At 39.2% G+C, this 13486-nt stretch overlaps 1 protein-coding gene across 2 annotated transcripts; it reads left to right on the forward strand.

The window, feature by feature from the left end:
• The first annotated feature begins 93 nt into the window (after positions 1–93).
• On the forward strand, positions 94–12833 carry LOC139114222 (tetratricopeptide repeat protein 28-like). Of its 2 annotated transcripts, XM_070675800.1 has the most exons (11): positions 98–1694; positions 2607–2754; positions 3200–3418; positions 4104–4251; positions 4748–5024; positions 5437–5662; positions 6541–6626; positions 7103–7260; positions 7812–8002; positions 8546–8621; positions 9490–12833. In XM_070675800.1, exons 3-9 carry the CDS (start codon positions 3316–3318, stop codon positions 7999–8001), a joined length of 1188 nt encoding a protein of 395 aa, XP_070531901.1. In that variant the 5' UTR covers positions 98–1694; positions 2607–2754; positions 3200–3315; the 3' UTR covers position 8002; positions 8546–8621; positions 9490–12833. The 2 variants fall into 2 exon arrangements, with proteins under 2 accessions (XP_070531900.1, XP_070531901.1); XM_070675799.1 differs by lacking the exons at positions 3200–3418; positions 4104–4251; positions 4748–5024; ... (4 more) ...; positions 8546–8621; positions 9490–12833 and having other exon boundaries at positions 94–1694; positions 2607–2748.
• Positions 12834–13486: the final 653 nt, after the last annotated feature.

Here is a 13486-nt window from a genome sequence, read left to right on the forward strand (position 1 = left end):
TGCTATGGCTACAGCTTATGCATCGCTTGGGTATGTGTACCAAATTCTGTGCAATTTCAAGTTGGCTGAAATGTACCTTGAACAGCACTGCACATGGTCGACAAACTGAAAGACAATGACAAGCAGGCCAAAGCCCTCTGTAGTTTAGGTGACCTTAACCTTGCCAAGGAAGACTTTGATAAGGCTTTGTCTTACTTTGAACGCTACTTGCGTGTCAGTCGCAGACTTGACGAGTATGAGACTGAGTGCCGAGCTTTCCTAAAGATAGGAGATGTCTTCAAGAGCCAAGGGAGGCACCAGCATGCGCAGTATTATTACGAAATGGCTGCTGCTGTCGGTGAGAAACTGAATGACAATGTGGACCTCGTCAATCTGTGCCGTTGTGAAGTCGCATTTGCTTTGACGCTTTCGATCTCAAAAGACGACATGGAAAGGGCACGGCTGGTATTTGATGAACTGATTCCGTTTTACACCAAGAAGATTCAGAAGTGTGACAGCGAAAGCATCGAGTGCGCAGATGAACTGAAGACAGCCTTGCAAAACTGCTATGACGGTGTGCAGATCGCTCTATGCAAATTAGATCAAGCAGATATGGCCCTGAGCTATGCCGAAGGGTATCGCCAACAGAAATTTGAACAAATCCTGAAACAGAAGCTGAGCACCGATGAGGAAGAGCCGCGCAACGAGAATGAGACTTCCAAGATGCCGTCCCAGGAGGAATTGATCAAGATCGTCAACAGACAGAAAGCAACCGTGCTGTACTACTCCATAACTGACGCGTACCTCTTGGTTTGGGTCTTGCAGCCCGACAAAGGCGTTGTCAAAGTGCAGGTTGAGAAAGCCATCAGGGAGAGCTGTCGGAAGAAGATCAGAAGCGCCCTTGAGCAACTTCAGCAGCTGCATGAAAGACAGAGCGACATAGATTGTGAAAATCGTGCTTTGCCGTCCAGCGACAGAACCGTCCAGTACCTGCAGAGGAAGAACCTTGCCAAGTCAAAAGAGTGGAAGTCGAAAGAAATGAAAAAAGACGCTGAAAGAGAAGAACGGCTGAAGACTGCAAAACTGTCTCCTCAACGACAACTCTACGATATCATCATTGCTCCTATTGAGAAATCTCTGACTGGTGTGGAGCAAGTATTAATTATCCCTGACAAGGAGATAAGTCAAGTGCCAGTGGACTTGCTCGAGAATGAAAAAAATGTGAAACTGAATGCTACATTTAAGATAAGCTGCGTGCCAAGCATAGCAGTTCTTGATGTTCTTACCAAGCAAACTCAACACGAAGAGAGGGAACAGAAAGCGAAAAAGTCGTACCACGAATTCTTTCCCGTGTACCTTGATGATCACTTGCGCGTGGTCGTACCACCAGACCAAAGACCTCTCAGTCCAATCCGCAAGCAGCTGAGGGCAGGCGCCGCTGATGGCCCGGGAAAAGAACATAATCCCAGCATGATCACATTTGGAACAAATCACTACGACTACGTTCCCACTCCCCGGCACAGGCAGGACAAGGCCCAGGTGATCCTAGCCAGGGAACGCGCCAAAGTGGGCACTCTCATTACGCACTCATCTACGGATACTGAAGTCAGCAAAGGTGAAGGCGCTGTGACAGAGTTCAAACAAGACAGTCTACAACACAAGTCTCTGTCATTGGAAATCCGATTCTACCAAAGAAATTGAAATTACATGGACAGGTAAAGGAATGACCTCAATGACATTATGCTTACTTAAAATGTTACTCACTAATGTTTGTGTACCAGTCACGTTACATCGCCTCATGATTACATGTACAGTATTTTGTGATGAATATACGACACAAATATTGCTTCAGGTTGTGAAGAATAGCGGAAGAGAAAGTTCATGAATCAATTTTGTAGTCTTAAAAGACTTGACAATAGAATACCAAGGAAAATGTGCATGGATGCTTTGATCATTTGAACTGACAAAACTTTATCCCCAAATAATTTCAGTCTAGTCCCTTTATTCAATTTTTCCAGCAAAAGGTTGTCTGCAAATAATTCAAGTCATGTTGTTTATATGTGAATCAGTAGGCGTACGGTAAACTCGTTCATTCATCTACCATAATGGTTAAACCTACAAATACAGTAGAGCTCTGAAATCATTAGAGGACTGAATATTTTTGACAAGCTTTATGTGTCAACTACGGTGAGAGAAATGTTCTCTTGTCAACATTTCATGGCCAGGATCCTGAAAAAATGTTTCAACTTGTCATTGATGAGAAAGTTGCTTTTGGAAAATTACTTTGCTGAAATTAGTGGATGACTGGTTATGTGTGGCTAACAATTGAGTCATATTGTAAAATTCCGTACAGTTCACATGTACACTGCAGTGTGTATTGTTTTCAAAACAGTCCCTCCTATGCTTAAAAGTATACAATGCCATTTATTGGTATCATACTGCTGTATTTGTTATTATTACAGTCGAAAACACAACCTTCACGAGAACAACATGCACGTGTTGTAGTTACAACCAATATTCACCCCAAAAATTCATTGTTTGATGGCCGAGGCACCCATGCTCACAATACACATATAAATCGAATGGTGGAATATTAAATGTGATATTGTCTTGTCTTTCAATTTAAGATATGGCAGCCAGCTGGAGAGCTGATTGTGTCTCAGTGTGAGGCTTTCAATGTCGCTGATTACCTAGACACCAAGGCTTTGATAGGATCTAATGCAACCAAAGGAAACGTCTTGTCAAAGTTCTCTGAGACAACTCTTATTCATATTGGTAAGTTTACAATGAGTGTGCCAATGAAAGGATTAGTGTATGGCCCTTATAGGATGTAAACTAGTTGCAGGCTTGTCTGAAAGTAAGTCAGTGTCATGCCAGGCATGCAAGTCACATGACCACTTTATGGTCTAAATGAACAGGGCAATACACAGCTTGAAAAGAATATGAGTTAACTTCAACCAACAAGTACTAAATGTGTGTGAAGAGCCAATACCAGCTTTGCTACATTGTGTGTACAATTTACATGTGGACAAACAGATAACTTCTATGTTTGGTCTCAGTCATATGTTTGGAATGTGTAGCTATGCATGAAGTGTGCTTTATCGCAATGATGTTCTGTCACTACACGTATTGTGAATAATCTGTTAAAATCCATTGAAATTCATCATATGAAGCACATGATTGTAACAAATATGACAATATCAATGTGCTCTCTTCACAGCGACCTATGGTTCCTGGGAGGACAGTGTACTGGTGTTTCGCCCCAGTCCCACCAGTCAACCAAACCCAGACGGCAGCTACAATGAAAGCCATTACCAGATCGGCGTCAAAGACATCATGAATGTTGAAATGAAGGCAGACCTGGTTGTATTGAGTTGTTGCTATGGTGAAATACACAGGGACATTGATTTCACTTTGCCGTCAGCCCTGTTGGCAGCAGGTGAGGATAAAACTTTGGTATTTCAGAGGAAAGTAAAATGTGGTAAAATCTAGCATTGTTAGATATGGCCATACCATCAGTTCAGGACATCTATACGTAGTGAAGGAGTATTCATGCACAACCATGACCGTTTTAGAAAGATATAAAGGTTTCTAAGATGCTTTACTGTCATCATTTGTGATAGACTCAACGTCCATCTTCTGTAAAATCTAGAGCTTGCAATAATGACAACACAAACTGCTGTAGAGGTGAATTATTCTCTTAAAGCAAGATGTGCATACTGCTTTCATACAGACTGGAAATTATCTAGACAGAAGCATTAGCCCTTCTCACCACGATGGTTTGGCCAAGCCCATAGTTATCAATGGTGATTGTTGACCTGTTTATAGCAAATAAGAGTTGAGCAGGTCAAAGAATATCAGTGCATCTGTAGAACTCTAGGCCCAATTTTCACTATAAAACAATTGCAAGGAGGCCTCTAAGATTATGTTAATTTGTAAATTTTTGGTGTTTGTCCAGTGTAGTTAAGTCTTGCCAAAAAGTCAGCGGGAGGAACACTGATAAAGAGAAAAATGCTACACAGTAGTCCTGAAATGCCTCTAAATACAAGGCATATACTCTTTTGCATCCTTGTTGACAAATCTTATTAAACATTTAAACATTGCTGTTCACACTCTCTTCCCAGGTTGTAAATGTGTGCTGGTAGTGCTATGGTTGATACCAGACATAGCCAGGGATAAATTCTGGTTTCATTTCTACAAAGTACTTCAGGAAGGTAACTATGTGTCCGTCGCTGTCGCCAAAGCCAAGGAATGTCTGGCACAGGATGAAAGGTACGGTATAGGAGACTCTCTGTGTTCCGTTGAAACTCCATGAAATTTCAGTCGAGTCTGTTTCACTGTTCAATCAAACCTTGACTTCATTTATCTACTTGACTTAATTTACATTACCAAACTGACGACTGGAGATTTTACAATAATGAAATAGTTTTGAGAGTCAGTTTTTCACAGTATTCATTCTGTGACTTCTAATGTATGGATGGAACTGAGTCAGTTTTTCACAGTATTCATTCTGTGACTTCTAATGTATGGGTTGAACTGTGTCTTGCGAAACAATAAGATCACAAATGTACAGACTGGACAAGATTGTGTGATTCATGTAGTCGATCGTACAGCTGTACATGTGCATTGCTATTACTTGGCTGTGCTTGTATAGTATACATAAAAGTATTACGGAACAAGTACAATAACACAAATCACAGGCTTTGTTTCAATAATGGTGAACCGCTTTGTCACTGACAGATATGTTACAAATCTTTGCAACTCACAGGTTCACTGATCCTATGTACTGGGCTCCCTTCATGCTGATTGGCCAAGACATCTTCATCAGTATCCGTCACATCAAATCAGCAATGCTGGACCAGTTGGTTGACAGTGTGGAAAGCGATGCCCTGAAAGCCATGCCGGTCAACGCACTGAACATTCCCCCCGAGCCGGCGGAAGTCTCCTCGACAGAGATCACCCTGCCCAAGCTGAGACAGGCACTTTCTGAACTGGCTCTGCACCATCTTGATCATCCGACAGCAATTCCACAGTTACTACAGCTGGTGAGTTGAAAGGTCACGTCTTTTTCACCAAAACAAATGAAACCGTCTCTGGTTGTGCCAAAAGATTACACAGTGTGAACGCATGCACCAGTATAAGCTCATCAATCACATCATAGATGCAGTGCAAATCCTGTAGTCTTTATCAATTCTGTAAATGCCTCAGCAACAATATGAGAATCGATGGATATTCAATTGAGACTGTGCAGCTACATACTGTCATTTATATCGGATGATGCTTGAATTTTACACAAGATTGTAGGTGCTTAGTTTGAAGGTTGTGTCATCAGGGACAGCCACTGCACAGTGTCTAATTCATGCCCAACATCATGATATCATGCATCATAGCTTTACATGTCTTTCTGTGTTTTCTTGTACCGGGTATTTTTTAATACTTTTTCTTTTCATTTTCAAGGTCAATGAGAGTGTAGCCCTGCTTGACAACCCGCAGAAGGATCTGCTGACCAGGCAGCTGTCCCACGATGCAATGCTGTCGCCAGGAGCAATGTCCCTGTTGAATCTGTTGGGTTTTCACTTCCAGGCCAGGGGAGCTCACAAGACCGATCCGTACGTGGTGTTCCCACACTGGGACCACGATGGCCTGGTACAGCCCACACAGATGGCTTTGCATGCCCTCGTAGGTAAGTCATTGAAACATAGTTGTCTGGTCATTTCTTCAATGTTTTCATAAAGAGCTAATCACTGCTTGGTAATGTGACCGTGATAAGTTGAACTGACATTGGATACTGTATAGCATGAAATTTTATGTATCCAGAGGTACATACAGTATAGACATACATGTACCCTGGTACATGACACTTGTATCATTTCATAGTGCAAGAAAGTTATGACTGACATTCAAAAAATAACCGAGAATGACTTGTTAAATAGGCTGAAATCGAATTAAAGTGAAATCTTTGTGTAAAACCATTATTCAATATCTATAAGAATATGCTTCACATATTATTGCTGCAATTATTAGAAAATTGAGTTTTTCTGGTGGACCGGTCATATACTGAAGTTGGCAGATATGACGGTAATGCGCTGGCCAAGATGATATGTCCTTCAGTGTTTTGTACAGGGTACGTAGACCCCAAGTAAATTTGCTATATGTCATTATACTGCATTCTCTTGCACAGTGCATTTATCATACTTGGACATGCCAGGGGCACAAAAGTTTTGAGGTTCCAAACATGTTGATACCTACCTGTATGTACTCTAACAGTGGCACAAACATTGCATATAAATGTACATTATTACATATGATAAGTGTACATACACTTTTGTGTATTCATTAATTACCATGCTTGATTCAGCTAAAGTTGTATGGAGCTAATCAACAGATTATCACCCTTTCCCTCAAACACTCAGAGATAGTATAGACATACCAAATTACAGACAGCCTGTAAATCACATTTTTCAATCTTCACATGGGACAGTGAAGGACAATTCATGTAATAATGGCTTGAATAATGGGAAAGATGAACTAATGAATAATTTGTCATTTCTCTTTGTGCAGATTTATCAAGCAATCCACCGTGCTGCAATTCATTGGCTAAGTTACTTGTTGGTCCGGAAGATGCTCTCTCTGGCTTGATTGATATTGTAAGTACAAAATTGATGAAAATGAGTGAACTTCAGTGGTGCAAAAATCCTATCATTAACTTTACTGCATATATTTTGTTGTGCCTGTAGAAAAAGTTTGTGAATCCCATTCTTCAAATTATTGTATACTGCAAAATGATGTGAAATGTTTGGAGGCTTACTCGGTAATGTTGGTGAAAACAATTAAACATTTCTCATTTTTAATCAAATATAAATGGAACATAAAAAGCAGTTAGTGTGTGAGAAGAGCAACCTAAAAAGTAAAACTCTTTGTAGTCAAATGTTACTGACAGTCTTATATTACATATTAATTCAGATCTCTGCTGTTTCATATTGCCAAAATGTTGTCAGGGGTAAGATCACACCAGTGTACAAGAAGAATACACGTAAATATAAATTTATATCACCATCTAATTCTCAAGGGTTTTCCTCTAAAGTTACTCATATTACTTTCTGTTGTCTCTTTGCCCATCAAGGTGAGCATCACCAAGCATACCTGGGAAGTTCAACTCAAGGTCACCGACATCGGGGTCAAGACGCTCTGGGGTCATCACACCAGCAGAGACTTCTTGCTCTCCATTGGTTTCAAACAAGTCGGCATACTGCTGCTCTTCACCAATACAAGTGTAAACAGGTAATGGTTCTGATAGTTTCCTTTCACAAATATATCTGAATATTATCGCTTTCTCAGATACAGTACTGCTCTAAAGATGGGCCTCTAAGAAATCATATTTTGACTTTAGAAGAGCCAAATTGTATCACCAACTCAATGTTTAATAGTTTGGTATGGGAAATGTATCTTAGACCGAAAGGGCTTGCTCTACTCTTCCCATCTTAGGGGAGGGGGAAGACCGCCCTCAAACGATGGATCTTTCAGTCTAACTGGGTGGACTTGATTGAGGCACCCTAGTTGACCTGACCAGAGCGTGACCAGTTTTTCTGTCACGTTGTCAGGGTCATCCGGCAGATTCCCCAATCAAGTGGCCGCCATATTGTATTCATCTGCTCCCGACCAAAATCGATCGGGCTAGTCGGGGTTCCCCAAATAAATGCGCGCACACAATCCCACAACCAATCAAGTACGAACTTACTGTAGTTGGCCTGCTGCACCAGTGTACACCAGTCATCCCAATCAAGTCCACCCACTGTTTCTATAATATTAATGAAATATTTTCACTTTTACAGAAAACTGCTCAATGGTAGTCTGCATGTGTTGGCTGCAGTGCTAGGTGAGAAGGGAGAAGCCATGTTGAAGAAGGTGGACATCAACTACCTAGGTGTAACCAGTGCCAAGATCAGATCTGCCAGTGCTCACAAGAGGGCGTCTTCAAGTCAAGCTGCCCTCACTCAATCCAGTTTTGTTGGCCAGAAATAGGGTAAATGTCACACCGTTGGACATTTGTGTTTTAGTTTTTAACAGTTATGAGAACTGTATTACAATAGCCATTTATGTTACTTTGTTGGTCCTTTTGAAATTTTCAACTGGAGTTTGATGATCTATCCCCACTGTGTTTTATGGTACAGTTTGCCCTATGATATACCGGTACATATTTAAAGGATGCAATACATGTACGTGCAGTTGACATACAAACTGTAGCTCATAGTTTCACTTTCTGATGAGGATAAACACGAATATCTAATCTACATGTCAATGTCGCCAAATGTTGATGATGGCCATAACTCCCTAAGCTGACAAAATCAGAATTTGATATGACATTGGATATGTATCTGAAAGTCATTGTGATGTACAGCCCCGGTTTAGGACATTGGCATCTAATTACTCTCAGACTTTTCCCTTGTTCCTTGAAATTGCTTTCAATTTAGCATTGTATTCATGATACCATAGTGACGTTTGTCGCATTCTCATAGGATGTTTATCATCAGCTCTGATTATCAATCACTGTTTTCTCTCTGTACAGATCCACATGTCTACTCCGTGGTTGTCAATGGAAAGTGATGCGGAGGAATCAAGGAGAAGATGAAGATGGCAAGAAGGTAAGAAAAATGACCAATTGTCATTTGCATCAAATGAACTGGTTGCCAGTGTACACATGCATGCCATTTCAACAGAGGAGCACTCTTTATAATTGTGAAATTCCTCTTCATCATGTTTGTGCAGAAGAAAATAAAGTTATCAGTTTATCGAGTAATTCAACATGTAGGAAAGTTTGTAAGTTTCTTGACATTCCAGGAAGAAATCTGCTTTGGCATAATATGTGCAGTTTTTGCAAAATTACTCATTTAAAGTATTGCTAACCAGAACGATAAAGACTGTCACATGACCACTTATGGTCATCAAATCATAAATCTTACAACAATCAATTAAGCACAAACACCTTAGGAACCTCAAACCTCTCATCAGCAAATGTTTTGCATCTTATTTCGTTTTTATTGCAAACTTTAAATTTGAAGTCTACGTAGGAAGTTGTGGTTTTTAAGATGATTAACCCTTTGAGTGCCAGAATCATTACGTGTTGCCTTTGATTAAAATAATGCAGAAACTTTGTTTTCAGTTCCAGACAACGTCTTTGTCAAATTTCCCAAAATTTTGACCAAAAACTACAGCCGATAGAAAGTATGCCCATCTGGTTAAAATTATCAAATAATTGCTGAAAAATTCATAAAACCTGATAAACTACAGCACAAAAAATTTTGGTGGGAAAATTACAGCACTGAATGGGTTCAACCAAACTCAAAATGTACCTGTATCATATTATAATAGAGCAATGCCATTACTAAAACTACCGTGTCAAATTTGATGTGTAATTATCAACAAAGCCTATCTTTTGTATATTTGCAATGACACCTGTCTCTTGACAAGCATATTCATCAATATTTTGTCCCACATCTCTCTTCCATCCAGTTTGAATGATCTCCAGGCCGAGTATCGTTACTACATGATGAAGGCACACGACTGGCACGATTACTCGCTGAAACCGCAAGCCCTGCAATCCATAGACGCCGTCGGCCAGCCCAAACAGAAACCCAAAGTGGTCAAGGTCAAAGCCGGGCACCACCGCATCTATGGATCGCGTACCCGTCCAGCAGGAGCCGACACTATCGCTTGCCGGCACTGAGCAGAGGAGGGATTATAGCCACTTCCTGTTGCACAGCAGATCAGAGAATATCATGGCCAGACACAAGGAGGCTGTCAGGAAAGTCTACATGCCGTATGTGAGAAAACTGACTTCGGCAGAGTGAGTGTATTCCATTTGAGAAATAGCAGGGAATCCAGCTGCTCCTCAGTGGCATTGATTACCCGGGTTGGTTACTCAGTTATGAGTCTTTCATTCAGGCATTTGTGAGTCCATCCATCCATTGATTAAACCCTCAGTGATGCAAGCAGAATTTCTCCTTGAATGAAAAACATATCCAATGTGCTTGAGTAATTAAACCACATTTTACAGATCAGTTGGGCACTCTGTTACCAAGATTGAGCTAAGATAATGTATGACATGATGTGCTTGCACAGGCATTGCCCAACCACCATTTCTCAATCTCGACCATGGTGGCGCCAATCATAGAAAGGACATCATAAAGATGAGTACCAGTACATTGTATTGATTGTACACAAATTATGTATGCATCATTACGGCTTCATCAGTAGTTGGATGGTGAATGTAATATGTAATTTGGCATTGCTGATTGAAAAGGCTTGGAGACTGACAAATAAACACTGCAGAGAAGTGATTACCAAGGCAGGGACGACTTTAGTCAAAGCTCACAATTCCATCAAACTATAATACAAGCAACTTTAGTGTCACTTTGGTATGCATGACAGTGTTGACATTGTTGATACTGACCCTGTGTATACCCCACCTAGGGCTGTAATGGTCTGTGAACTGTGTCTTTCCAATCAGGTGTCAGATTACTTTACTAATGGGGAGGTGAATTGTGTACATTTGAGATGCAGATCTCACCTATTTTTTGTTTTCCTTTGTGAATTTAATGTGCTGTATGAATGTTTGAAGCAAGTTTTTTTTTTCTTGTACAGCTTCATTTTAAATAGAGGAGTAAAGCAAATGCATGTATTTGTAAATGCTCTAATTCAAGCTTTCTGCCAAACATTCCATCCAAATTTCTGAAAATGCAACGGTGCCAAACTGTATGCAGAAATATTAATAATATCATCAAGTTTCATACTGAACAGTGGGCTTTGTCTTCAAAACTGCAATGAGGTATCTTCATTTTGTCATGTTGCAACACTGTCAGTATTTTTTTGGTTGTAAATATAACACAATTATTATTCACTTAAATTTGTCAACAGGCTGATTTTCAGATTTTGAACACTTTCTGTTCAGAAACGTCGAAAGAAATGATTGACCACCTTGCCGCAACACATACATCATATCAGATCACCACAATGGTGACAAAGCAAATGTCTTCCAGATTGTTCAGTGACATTTACATTATGAGATTATGTAGTGAGTTAATTCTTTCTGAAGCCTAATAGAGCCTAGCCTAAACCCCGTTTCTTCGCTTTGGCCTCCATTCCGCTGACCGCACTCTGCACGGAGGCTAATTTCAAGCGAAGAAATAGGGTCTAGACTAAATGGAGCCAAGGTGCCCCCAGTTCTTTGTGTTTGTCATGAAAATCAATGTATATTTCTTCCTTCCTTTGCTGAATGGTAATTCTTTTAGGCTCAGCCTCTCGCATTTGAGAGTATCACTTGTGAAGATTTTCACTGAAATCGTGTCAAGGAACAGTCTTTCCCTCAAGTTTTTTAACAGTCAGGTCAACAGTGAGCTATTCATGTGGTAAAGCATAAATTATTAAACCGTAAAATCATAGGTGTTTACGTGTAACGCCATGATCATGGAAACAATGATAAAACAGAAAAATACCTTAATCTAGTGCCAACATTTTACGAGTTTGCTAAATTATAGGATTTTCCTTTGGCATCAAATCATCTAGGCTAAGATAATATTTTGCACTTCTGAGAAAAACGATTTGCAATCAAAAACCAGATCTATGACCTCTGACTTTATAAAGCTTATATCCCTGTTTACTCCGATATACTCCATAATGACTCTGTCAGAGAAATTCAACAACTGTGCCAAAATTTGGTGCTAGTGAAGTGATCAAACATGTTACATGTATATACACCAGTAGGCTAGTACTCCAATAATTTTCCGTCCATCTTCTTTACGTTCAAAGTCAAAATAGCTATGCAGTTGACCGATTCGAGGCTTTCTTTGCGCAATTCTTTTCAAAGTTGTTTTCTTGTTTTATGATGGTTGGTCTGGGCAGAGGGACAAGTTGTAAATTTTTGTAAGTTTGCTAGAGTAAATGAGTGTAAAATATAATTTTGTATGGATCAAAATGTTTACATAAGTTGAAGTTGTTGATTTAAATGTACAGATGTGTAAATATTGTACATATCATTGCACCATGTGAAATATACATCCCAGTGCCAAAGGTCACATGGCATGTGTAGAAATAGACATTATTAAAGTAATTGTAACAAATAAGGTTAATTTATTCTCACTCCATTGCCAATAATAATTAAATTTTGCCAATACTCAAATTGTTTACAAAACATACAAAATGATATAAAGTTAATACATACTCTGTATGTTCTCCTGGCCAAATATTTAATTTAAAACCAATTGAAACATACATGTAGTGTCAGTTTATCGCTTATGACAACATATTTACAAAATATTCCAAATAATGTCTATCAATTGTGGGCAAATGTGATTTTGTGCGCTTGGAAAAAATCCTTGAAAAGTAAGAAAGTTTATATAAAACAGAAAAAATCACTTCAAATTTATAGTAGTTTATATAATTTGACAATGTGTGTTTGTCATTCTGCACTAAATGAGACAAGATTGTTTTGGAAATTTTGCACATACATGTACATCAAAGTCCGTCCATGCAGAGGCAAAGCTTGTGGTTTAGATTTGTGTATTTTTCATTACCAGGAACTGATTAATGTGAGAGTTAGAAAGTACAACAGATTTTTTATTTATCAGGTGGTGTTCCAGTCTCATGCTTACTTGTCACATGGATTGATATTTCTACTTGTGAACTGCAGCAATTTGTAGTTTAGATTTGAGGTTTTTTATGTGGATTTGAAATCCACTGTCACTGTGAATACTTAAATAATGTTGAACTTATATGAAATGCCACCATTCTCGCTCATCTAATGCTACTCAATATTGCATTCACCTCGACATTTTCTGAATAAAAATGATTTTCGAATCAAGTTTGCGTGTGGCATTTTCTTTAAAATTATTCAGCATATTAATATATAATATATTAAAAACCAACTTTTGCTCAGTGACTGAGCCTAAATCTAAATGGAGTGTTTTGGCCTTGGAGTCTTTTTTTTTTGTCATCGCCATGGCGAAGGTAAAAATGCCGTTTTGGGACTTAACTACTACAGTACCGAATATGATTGGTCACTCACAAAGTCAAGGTTCTCAAGGGAGAATATCTCACTCCTGATCACATGGCTGAGTGAAATGATACTACCCTCATGTCTCATTTCTTTTCAAAAAGAAAACTACAACATTCTATATACTATATATACTGGTATGCAGGTACTTCTGATGCTCAGTCTGATAAGGGCTTGTAAGTACAAAATTCACAACGGTTTTCACATGCTGCACTAAATTTTGCAACTAGACATACAGATCAAATTTATTAAAGCACAATGGATGTACAGTTTTATGAAAATGGGGAATAAAACTCGATTACAGGCAATTGTGATGAAAAAACAAATTTATTGAACTGACGAAGTACTGGTATGTACAAAACGATATTGAATTGCATCACCATTTCTTGATCTCTTGCGTACATGAATCATTTTGTAATATTAGTTATTTGCAAACGATTTTACAATACGAGCAGAGAG

The sequence above is a fragment of the Ptychodera flava genome, chromosome 16 (genome assembly GCF_041260155.1).
Source record: "Ptychodera flava strain L36383 chromosome 16, AS_Pfla_20210202, whole genome shotgun sequence".
In the NCBI taxonomy this organism is placed as follows: domain Eukaryota; kingdom Metazoa; phylum Hemichordata; class Enteropneusta; family Ptychoderidae; genus Ptychodera; species Ptychodera flava.